Genomic DNA, 12,086 nt, shown 5'->3' with positions numbered 1-12,086 from the left:
AATCATCGAATGTCAGTAGTAAAGATTAAGCCATCTGCTGTTACGCAATGAATATTCTTAACCTTAACTGGCCTCACATAATGAATACTTTTCGCCTTGTTAAACTGACCTTACAGTTGCTTCCAATATTGTTAAATGGCTTGACATAATGAATGCTTTTCCACCTTGTCCACCTATTACCCTTGCCTCCAGCACCCCAATATTAACTGTAGGTTCTTATCTGAACTGAGTCATTCTCAGCTGAGCCTCTTGTTTCACAAAACTCAAAACTTAACTCTTTCCCTACCAACTCATATCCTATATACTTTCTCATGCTGACTATCCTTAATTAGTCCTTGCCTTTCCAAATACATGTAAACCCAGTCCCTCAGCATTCCTTCCAACAACTTGCCCACTACTGATGTCAGGCTCACCAGTCTATAGTTCCCTAGCTTCTCCCTACCATCTTTCTTAAATAGCAGTACCACGTTAGCCAACCTCCAGTCTTCTGACAGTCAACCTGTGACTATTGACGATACAAATATCTCAGCAAGGGGCCCAGCAATCACTTCCCTAGCTTTCCACAGAGTTTGAGGACACACCTGATCAGGTCCTGGGGATTTCTCCACTTTCATCCATTTCAAGACATCCAGCACCACCTCCTCTGTAATATGAACATTTTTCAAGATGTCACCACCTATTTCCCCACATTCCACGTCTTCCATGTCCATCTCCATAGTAAATACTGATGCAAAATACTCGTTTAGTATCTTCCCCATCTCCTGCGGTCCACACATAGGCTGCCTTGCTGATCTCTGAGGGGTGCTATTCTCTCCCTAGTTACCCTTTTGTCCTTAATGTGTTCATAAAAACCCTTTGGATTCTCCTTAACCCTATTTGCCAAAGCTATCTGATGCCCTCTTTTTGCCCTCCTGATTTCCCTCTTAGGTATACTCTGACTGACTTTATACTCTGGAGGTCTCACTCGATCTCTCCTGCCTATACCTGACATATGTTTCCTTCTTTTTCTTAACCAAACCTTCAATTGCTCTAGTCATCCAGCATTCCCGACACAGACCAGCCTTTCCTTTCACCCTAACAGGAATATACTGTCTCATTGTTATCTCATTTCTGAAGGCTTCCCATTTTCCAACCATCCCTTTATCTGTGAATATCAGCTTTCGAAAGTTCTTGCCTAATACCGTCAAAATTGGCCTTCCTCCAATTTAGAATTTCAACTTTTAGATCCGGTCTATCTTTTTCCATCACTATTTTAAAACTAATAGAATTATGGTCACTAGCCCCAAAATGCTCCCTCACTGACACCTCAGTCACCTGCCCTGCCTTATTTCCCAAGAACAGGTAAAATTTTTCATCTTCTCTGGTAGGGACATCCACATACTGAATCAGAAAATTTTCTTGCGCACACTTAACAAATTCCTCTCTATCTAAACCCTTAAAACTATGGCTATCCCTGACTACATTTGGGAAGGTAATACTCCCTACCATAACCACCCTAATATTCTTACAGATAACGGAAATTTCCTTACAAATTTGTTGTCAATTTCCCGCTAACTATTAGGGGGTCTATAATACAATCCCAATAAGGTGAGCATCTCTTTCTTATTTCTCAGTTCTACCCAAATACTTTCGCTGGATGTATTTCCAGGAATATCCTCCCTCAGTACAGCTGTAATGCTATCTCTTACCAAAAATGCCACTCCCACTCTTCTCCTGCCTCCCTTTCTGTCCTTCCTGTAGCATTTGTATCCTGGAACATTAAGCTGCCAGTCCTGTCCATCCCTGAGACACATCTCTGCAATTGCTATGATATCCCAGTCGCATGTTCCTAACCATGCCCTGAGTTCATCTGCCTTCCCTGTTAGGCCTGTTGCATTGAAGTAAATGCAGTTTAATTTATCAGTTCTACCTTGTTCCTGCCTGCCCTGACTGTTTGACTTGCTTCTTTTCCCAAATGTACCAGTCTCAGATCGATCCCTTTTCTCACTATCTCCCTGGGTCCCTCCCCCCTCCCCCACCACCTTACTCATTTAAGTCCCCCGTGCAGCTCTAGCAAATCTCCCTGCCAGTACGTTGTACAGGTCACTTCCACCCTGAAAGAGAGTTCAATAATCTAAAAATGTGAATCCATCTCCCATGCATCAGCTCCTCAGCCATGCCTCAGTCTGCTCTATCCTATTCCTACATGTGCATTAAGTTAGCCAGCAGTGTTTCCATTTAGAGCAATATTACATTACAGCCTGTCAGAAATTTGGCTGTTCATGCTAGATTCCCCTGAGAGTCCATCACCCTCTCCATTTTCCAAAACAGCATATTGTGTGGAATGCAGACAGACACAGAAGACGCCTGCACTATCTGCCTACCTCTCCTACCTTTCCTGGAGTTTATACATCTACCTGACTGTACCTGCGGCTTTTCTCCCTTCCTCTAACTGCCATCATCACACCCCCTTTGCTCTTGTAAATTCCTTACTGCCTCTGACTGTTGCTCCAACCGATCCATTCGATCTGATAGGATTCACAACCAAAGACACTTCCTGCAGACACAACCTTCAATAACATGTAAACTGTCTCTAAAATCCCACATCCAACAAGAGGAGAACATCACTCTACTAAAGGCCACCTTTGCTCCTTCACAATCTATAGTCTCAGAAAATAGTCACTTTGGGAGTCTTACAGGAGGTTTTATTGCTCTAAATGGAAACACTGCCGCGGCTAACTTAATACACATGGCTTATATTTTTAAAATGTAATGAAGAGATAGATATCAATAAAACATATAATCAAGAAAGAACCCACTCTACTCACTATTGTAGAATAACAGCAAGGCTACAGTTAAAAACTATGCACTTATCTGTTCCTGCGCTGCGAGCTCTCCCACATACATTTCTCCAAAATCAGTAGTGAATTTTGCTGTTTGTTAAGTTTTCCTAGATGCACTCTGATGTTCCAGAGACACATGAATTCAAACAACAACGGCAGTAACTGTGCAGATGCATTGCTGACAGTTCTCTCTCCCCACTTCTCCTTCACTGACCACATGCTGCCTATTGTCTGTCCTTCTCCCTTTTAAAAGTGGCATTGTTTTTTTGAGGGGGCTTGGTCTGGTGCTTAACAAACTGGGGCAGCACAGTGGCCCAGTTGTTAGCACTGCTGCCTCACATGCCACAGGCCCAGCTTCGATTGCAGCCTCAGGCAACTGTTTGTATGAAGTTTGCACGTTCGCCCAGTGTCTGAATGGATTTCCTCCGGGGTGCTCCGGTTTCCTCCCACAGTGCAAATATGCAGAGGTTAGGTGAATTAGCCATGCTAAATTGCCCACTATGCTCAGGGGTGTATAGATTAGTTATTTGGTTATGGAAAATGCAGAGTAATGGAGTCGGGGAATGAGTCTGGGTGGGTTACTTTTTGGAGGGTCGTTGTGAACTTGTTGGGCTAAATGGTCTGGGATTTTTTTGTCAGAATCAAAATCTCTAATTCTAGGTTAGGTTTAGGATTGTTGGACGCAAAGGCAGTGAGTGATGAGTATTGGTGTTCTTCTTATTTCAGATGTTGTATTTGGTTGTTTAATAATGGCTCATACAAAGTGTTTCCTGGGGACAAAATAAGTCACTTTGGGAGACTTACACGAAGTGAGCAAGGCAAGGTTTTGGAACTGGCAAACAAACTAGAGCTGGGGTTGCTTGTGTCTGTTAGGGAAGGGAAGATAATTTTGCAATCATTTAGCATTTACAATTGCCAGGAATGCCATATTTGAAAAAGGCTAAAATTCAATTGAAAATAAAGCAGTTTTAACATGAAAATGAAATGAAACAGTTTGAATTGCAATTAAAAGTAGAAGAAAGGGAGAAAGAGTGTTTTTGAACTTCAGAGTGGGAACTGAAAACTCAAAGTTGACGTAAAATGCTTAGGTAGAGGTGAAATATAGGAGTAGTGATGAGGACAGTGATGTAGAGCAATCCCATCATAGTCAAACGTCTGGTGGGGATCTATTTAAATATGCCCAAACGTTGCCTAGGTTCAACAAGAGTAATGTAGAAAGCTTTTTAATTTCATTTGAGAATGTGGCTAAATAAATGAAGTGGCCGGAGACCACGTGGGTATTGCTGATCCAAACAAAGTCGGTAGTTAGAGCTTGTGAGGATTTGCATCACTATCAGAGGAAGTATCTGGAGAGCATAACAAGGTGAAAAATGCCATCTTAAGTGCATATGAGCTCGTACCAAAAATTTACAGACAACATGTCAGGAATCGAAGGAGGGAACCTAGTCAAATGTACACGGAGTTTGAAAGGATCAAACAAAGTAATTTTGATAGGTGGATAAGGACATTGAAAATAGATCAGACATACAACTCTCTTAGAGAGACTGTTATTTTGGAGGAGTTCAAAAATTCACTTCCTGAAGTAGTGAGAACTCATGTGGAACAGCACAAAGTTAAGACTGCATGACAGCAGAAATGGCAGGTGATTATGAGTTGGTTCATTACTCAAGATTTGGCTTCTGACTTCAATTTCAATCTATGACGGATAGACACTGGGGATAAGAGAAATGCTCAGGTGATAAGAGAAAAGGAGATCTCATTGACGATAGCAAAAATCATTTACCACAGGGCAAAAAGGAAACCCAAGAGAGGGAAACAGAAGTTAAAAAAAAAGCTCAAGTGTTTTCACTGTATTAAAGTAGTGTTGGTGTCACAGCGTTGGTGATTTAGATAACACTGGAAAAACAGATGTGGGAAAACAGGATAAGCCAGTGTGTTTTGTTAAAGTGGTAAAGGAAAGCACAATGGAAGCTAAAAAGCTGCAAAAGAATGTATAAACTGGTCAGGGATTGGTTGGAAAGAAAATGCCAGATCTCTTAAAAGAATTTACTTGCATGGGTAAGGTTTACTCATATATGCCAGGAGCAGCAGGCAAACAAACTAAGAGTTTAACAGATACAGGAGCAAAGTCAATCTTTGAAATGAGGAGATGTGCAATTGAGGAGGAGCATTGCCAGAAAAGTTGGTAATATGTGGAATTCATGATAAGAGCAGTGTTCCGTTATATAAAGTGAGGTTGAAAAGTCTGATGAAAACTGGTGGTAGACGTAATGAAGAAACTCTCTGTGCCAGCATTACAGTTTATCCTTGGTAATGATATAGCTGGACCACAGTTGGGAGTGATGCCTGAGAGATTGAAAAAATCTACGCAGGCAAAAATCAGGCAACTGAAGTGTTAGAGGAACAGTATCCTGGGCTTAAAACAGAGCAAGAAATCAACAGGAAGTTGAAGTTCAATGATAATAAACTATGTTTGATCAAATGGTCGACAAGAAACAAGAACATGTGCAAGGTGAAGTAGACACTTTTAGTTCAGAGAAATTAGCCAAATCACAACAAAAAGATGAAAAGCTAAAGCAATTGCTTCATAAACCATACGCAGAAGTAGAATCTGCATGTATCCCAAAATGTTACTATCTTAAAAATGGCTCCATGATGAGGAAATAGAGACCATCACATATATATTCAGGCAGATGAGAAAGAGGCAGATGCTCATCAAATTGCATTACTGGTGAATTACAGAAAGGCTTAGGATAAAGGAATTTCACTTATGCTTTTTGCAATTAGGGATGCATCTCACAAATCAACTAAATTCAGTCAATTTCAATTAAGTCTTTGGACAGGTGGTGGGAGGTTCACTCAAATGAATTACAGAGAAATTGGTTAGTCAGGGTTCAGAGACCACACATTTGGATTAAGTGTCAAATTTTAGGGAAAGATTGAATAGAATGGGTAAGTTGGCTAGTCAGCATGTAAAAGTAGCACAGCATGTGATGGAACAGGAAGCAGGCAAAAATAAATCAAAACGCATAATTTTGCTACAGGGGATAAAGTGTTAGTGTTACTCCCAATGGTAATTGAGCCTTTGAAGGCAAGGTTTGGTGGACCACACAAAATCGAAAGGAGAATGAGTAGGGTAAATTATTTGATAAGAATGCCAGGTCGAAGGAAATCTCGGAGTGTCATGTAGTTATGCTCAAAAGGTATTTTGATAGGGAAGGAAAGCAAAAGAAGAATGTGATACTGGGTAGACCACAAAGTGAATAACCAAATCTAGATGATTCTGAATTGGACATTCCTCAAACTAAATTGGACAATAAGGAACTTCTCAAAATTTGGTATAAATTATTGAGTTACCTTCCAGAACAAAACTGAAATGACCTGAAAGAGTTACTTCAATCACATGGGGAGATATAGGGGATAAGCTTGGAAGTACAGATCTAATTATGCATGATGCAATTAAAGAAAATGCTGTTCCAAATAAACTATCTTAGAGACTTAACTCTCAAAGTGTCATAGGTTCAAAAAAAGATTGATTCTATAGTTTGTGAGCATGCAGTCAAAGTGAGTTGCAGCAAATGGAGCTCACCAATAGTAATGGTGCTAAAATCAGATGGAATCCAACAATTACATGTGGACTATTGAAAAGTCAATGCAGTTACAAAATCAGAAACATCTCCGATTCCATGTTTGGAAGACTGTATTGAGACAAGCAACTTATATTTCTAAGTTTGACTTGTTCAAAGGAATCTGACAGGTATCTTTAACTAAGTGATAGCAAAGAAATTTTGGCTTTTGGTGATGCTGAATGGACTGGCTGAGTTTAAAATCATGCCATTTGTTGATATTTAGTCACACCTGGAAGGAATGTTTGGAGTATCTATTGTAATTTTCAACTGACTATGGAAAGCAGGCTTGCTGATAAACCTAAGAGTGAGTTCACAAAAGCACATGGCACTTTCTTGGGCCATGTCATTGGACTTGGAAAGATGGCGACATGGGATGCGAAAATAAACGTGATTGGGGAATTTCCTATATCATAAATGAGGAGGGAAGTCTATGATTCCTGGGGCTCAGCTTGTACTGAATTTTAGCAGTGTGGTTGCTCCATTGATTGACTTGTTGAAGAAATGCAGAAAATGTCAATGGATGGATGTCAGAAAACATTTGATCGCTTGAAACCTATGTTAACCACTGCTGCAGTGTTAGCCATACCTAATTATGCAAAGCCATTCAAGATAGCTATCGATGCCAGTTGGTGTTGTACTTTTACTAGAGGATGATGAGAAGTTAGAAAGACTTTTTTTTGCTTTAACAAACCAGCTTTATGATACATTGTGCAAATTGGGTTTTTTATTTATATGAAGACAGACACAATTCTTCATTTCAATTAACTAATTAGAATAACAAGCATGTTCTATTTGACCACTGGACAAAGGCTTATTCCCAGATACTGTACACATAAAGTCAGATCTTGGACTCTAATAAGGTATGATTTTATACTTCTGCAGATTCTCCATTCCTAACCACAAAGTCAATACAGCTGATTTTGAATGATTGAAAGAATATTAACTGACACTTTCTTCAATGCAAAAATAATCAGTTCCCATCTGTGGTTTTAATAATAATTATGATAATAGTAAACCTAGTCCAGCATCAGTAGCAAATGTCTACACAATATATAATCTACTTTCAAGTCGTCTCAGGGAATTAATTGCTACCCCAATACAACTAGAAAGTAAGTCTGAACATTTTATAAATATATTGAATTGAAGTGTTTCCTTCTGAACCACACTCAGATGCTGCATATAAATCCGTAAGAACATAGGAATTGGATTAGGCTATTCTGCTTCATGAAACTATTTCACTACCAAGTAATAAGAACATGACTGTTCTGCATTACAACTCCTTTTATCTCTACTTTCCCACTGGTTATCATTGCTCAATAACAATCTACAGTGCTGTGTGAAGTCCAGTTTGAAACAGCACTGCTGTGAAAGAATACTTAATCCAGGGAATTTGATCACAAGGGACTAGGTGCTATTTAGGTCTTTAACTTTAAAAAAAATGTTGACTGTGTGAAAGAGCAGGAGATAGCTAGATCCGAGAACTAAAATGTGGAGCAGGCATATCAGTGATTAACTTACAGCAGCAACTGTTGCAGATCTGGGTGAAGACTGAGCACGGTGAGCAAAGCAATGAAGTTAGGGGAGAACCTTTAGCAAAATCACGAACAACTAAAGCACCATATGGAATTCCACTATAATGCTGTTTCAACCAAGAAGAGAATTGATTGGTTAATAACTAGTGAGTATATCTAGTTAAGAGGCGAGAAAAGAAGTACGGTAGAACCCCAACCTCTGAATACACATTCTGTGCCACATGGATAGCACAGCTGCAAGGAGTGGGGTGGCACAGAAAGCATGTTACAGTAGGTTTTTTTTGAGAGTGGGGGCAGGGAGGTTTTTGCGGGAACCCTGGAAAGAAAATTGTATCTGTGATTGCAGGTGTAGCTCCAGCACATTGTATTGCCTTACTTATGTCAGGATCAAGGATATGACTGGTTAGAAGAACAGTCAGAGATCATGGTCCATATTGCCAATAACAGAGAAATATCAGTAAGATCCTGAAGGCAGAAAAAAGATTAGGCCTTACCAGGAGCACAAGAGGAGGCATACAATGCAGGTATGGTGCTTAAGTAATTATTATCATTTTCACAAAAAAAAGAAACAATAATTTACACAATACAATTGGGGAGAAGTGTGAAATTAGATTCATTCAACAGTGAGAAGGCAAGTATTAATGATTTTAAAAGGGCAATAAAAAATGTAGGCTGTTAAGGGATGCTAGAGAAGTAGTTTAGGCTCTAACCATCATTTTCCAATCCTCCATAGTGGCAAAGGTGGTTCCAGATGACTAAAGGACAAATAAACTTCTACTACCATTTATAAATGACACAGTTGTTACAGGCAAGTTAGCCCTTGACATCAAGGCAACATTGGAGCTCATATGGAGTCATGGAACTCTAGCAAAACGTGACCCACTGATTGGATCAAATCTATCACAAAGGAATGTAATTGAAGCTTAGAGATCAATCAAATGTGAACTGGGGTACATAACTGCAAATGTTCCTCAGGGTCCATGCCAGAGGTCAAACCATCCTGAACTATTTCATCAATTCTTTCCCACTTCAGACATTGAAGCAGTCTTGGAAAACTGCTCACCTTCCTTGCACTTTAATTTTTAAGATCACATCCAGCATTCTGGCTTTATTCATCACAACTTTGCAAGGTTCTCTTCCTTGAAGAACACATTATAAAATATTCATTTGGTACTTCTACTGTACCTTCTACCTTCATGAACTCATCTCCATTTTTGTCCCTAGTTAGTTCTGTTGCCTCATACTCATCCAGAGTCTAACCCTGGACTTTCTTTAAATTTAAGTCACTAATCTCTTTTTTTTCTCTTGTTTTATAATCTAATGTGCCTTTTTCACTTGTCCTCTGCATTTGCATATTCAGCCTTTTAATTTTGTTAGTAGACAGGCAGGAAGCTGGAAGATCACAACAAGCCAGACTGTGTCCTGAAGGAGGATTACACCCAAAACATCAATTTCTACACTTCCTGATGCTGCCTGGTTGGCTGTGTTCTTTCAGCCTCTGCCTACTTTGGATTCCAAAATCAGCAGGTTTTTTGTCTCTAACCTTTTAATTTTGTTACTCAGTTTTGGGGCTCTGGTTTTGTTTTTCATTACTTTTCCAAATGAGAAATGCATTTTGATTGCACCAGAATACTGGAAATCTTTAAAATACTGGAATTGGACTGTTACTTGAGCTCGTATTTTGATATCTACTAGTCATACTTCACTATAATTTGAAATTTGATGAATATCGCTTCCAGTCACACACATTTTAAGAAAATTTACTAGCGCCAAATTGCATGAATGGTTCTTACTTATGAGCTCGAATAGTCTTCAGGCAGACCCATCTTTTAATGTCCCACACACAGATAAGTCCATCTTCTGCTCCACTGAGCAAGTGTGTATTTCCATAGAATTCAAGGCAGGTTATTGTACCTTCAGAAAATGTAGGTCAAGATTAGATTAACAATAAAAAAAGCATATACAAACCAGAGATCACTTATTAAAAGCAGATAGTGTATATAGGCATGTAAAAGTTGATCTCATGTAAAAGTCGACCCTCTATTTTGGCCAAAAACTTTGTATTTTCCATTTATATCATGTAAAAGGTGACCCTACTATATTGCAGTACAAACCACGTTTATAAAGAAAACCATGTTTCCCTTAACCCACTTAAAATCACATTTATTCATTCACACTCTAGTTATCGCTCTTTGTTTTCTATAACTTTCCTCTATTCATTCATAACTCTACTTATAAGCACTTGGTTTACTATAGCACATTTCAGTTCATTCATTCATTCGTTTAGACCAGAACTAATTTTTGTACCAGTATGTATAAATAAAAGTTACTACCAGTAATCCATTCTCAAAACTAGTATCTGTGCAATAGTCAACCCCATAAATTTAACTTTCAGGAATAGTCTAAAACATTCAACTTTTACACAAGTATATACAATATTCAATATCAACAGCAATGATTGCATGTCATTACTCTCAATACTTTCCAAAAACATTTATAATACCCCTTGCAATCTTAGTTCTCTGCCAAATGTGGAGCTGAATTCTGTAGATTCTGTAAAATCCCTAGCTTGTGCACAGTTACTTGGTCACATGTAGAGGTTTAAGAGAAGAAGAAGAGGTTTTAAGTTCCCCCAAAATCCTTCGCTTATAAAATAAAAAGTGTTTAAATGTACAGCATGCATCTTCACCAGGAAGATGTCAAAATCCATTCCTCTGCTCTCAATAAATCCATTTAATCGAAAATCAGAGATAGTGAAGTTTGGATAGGGTTGAGTTAATACATTTTGAGCAACAGGCAGGGGCATTAGAAACAAACAGATCAATCCACAACTAATCCCTTCACTCACCTCCCAAAATTTTCTTATTAAGAGCGACTCAAAGTTTTCAGTCATCTGTTCTGAATAAAGGGTCACTGGACCCAAAACATTAACTCTGATTTCTCTCCACAAATGCTGCCAGACCTGCTGAGATTTTCCAGCAATTTCTGTTTTCCTTTCTTGCATTCATTGGCTCACCCTCATACAATTACTACTGCTATGATCTTGCATTTAACGTCTCACCCTGAGTGTAGAACTGCCAATTCTTTGTAGAATAGAATCAGGACAGAAGGTGGCCATTCAGCTCTTTAGTTCCCTTGGATTTTCTACAAGAGAAATTCAGCTAGTCCCACACTCATTCTTTCTCCACAGCTCTGCAAGTTTTTCCCTCTTCAGATAACAACTGACTCAGCATCCAACCAACCAACCAGTGTATTCTACAGCACATCTGTATGTTGGTGAAAAGGTTTGGCTTCATGTCAGCATTTGTTCTTTTACAATATAGCTTAAATCAATGTCACCTGCTTTTTGAGTGCCATGCCAAAACAAACAATTTTTCCTGATCTACAAGTAATCTTTGGGAGAAGATTTGTAGCTCGGGTGCTCATTGTTGTGGTTCTGTTCGCCAAGCTGGGAATTTGTGTTGCAGACGTTTCGTCCCCTGTCTAGGTGACATCCTCAGTGCTTGGGAGCCTCCTGTGAAGCGCTTCTGTGATCTTTCCTCCGGCATTTATAGTGATTTGTACCTGCTGCTTCCAGTTGTCAGTTCCAGCTGTCCGCTGCAGTGGCCAGTATATTGGGTCCAGGTCGATGTGCTTATTGATTGAATCTGTGGATGAATGCCATGCCTCTAGGAATTCCCTGGCTGTTCTCTGTTTGGCATGTCCTATAATAATAGTGTTGTCCCAGTTGAACATCTGAGTTTGTCATCTGAGTGTGTGGCTACTAAGGATAACTGGTCATGTCGTTTCGTAGCTAATTGGTGTTCATGGATGTGGACCGTTAGCTGTCTTCCTGTTTGTCCTATGTAGTGTTTTGTACAGTCCTTGCATGGGATTTTGTACACTACATTGGTTTTGCTCATGCTGGGTATCAGGTCCTTCGTCTTGGTGAGTTATTGTTTGAGAGTGGCTGTTGGTTTGTGTGCTGTTATGAGTCCTAGTGGTCGCAGTAGTCTGGCTGTCAGTTCAGAAATGTTTTTGATGTATGGTAGTGTGGCTAGTCTTTTGGGTTGTGGCATGTCCTCGTTCCGTTGTCTTTCTCTTAGGCATCTGTTGATGAAATT

At 39.4% G+C, this 12,086-nt stretch overlaps 1 protein-coding gene across 1 annotated transcript in view; it reads right to left on the bottom strand.

Moving 5' to 3' along the window:
- Window positions 1-12,086, bottom strand: part of pak1ip1 (PAK1 interacting protein 1) — a 67,852-nt gene that overhangs the window by 43,510 nt on the left and 12,256 nt on the right. The window contains exons 3-4 of the mRNA XM_043675387.1: window positions 9,777-9,897; window positions 3,037-3,046 (exon numbers count right to left, since the gene is read on the bottom strand). Coding sequence (XP_043531322.1) covers window positions 3,037-3,046; window positions 9,777-9,897 — 131 coding nt within the window. The remainder of the gene's footprint in view (window positions 1-3,036; window positions 3,047-9,776; window positions 9,898-12,086) is intronic.

Source organism: Chiloscyllium plagiosum, chromosome 33 (assembly GCF_004010195.1).
Source record: "Chiloscyllium plagiosum isolate BGI_BamShark_2017 chromosome 33, ASM401019v2, whole genome shotgun sequence".
Taxonomy (NCBI): Eukaryota; Metazoa; Chordata; class Chondrichthyes; order Orectolobiformes; family Hemiscylliidae; genus Chiloscyllium; species Chiloscyllium plagiosum.
Note: the sequence above shows the minus strand (reverse complement) of the source record. Positions and strands in the feature narration are given on the sequence as shown.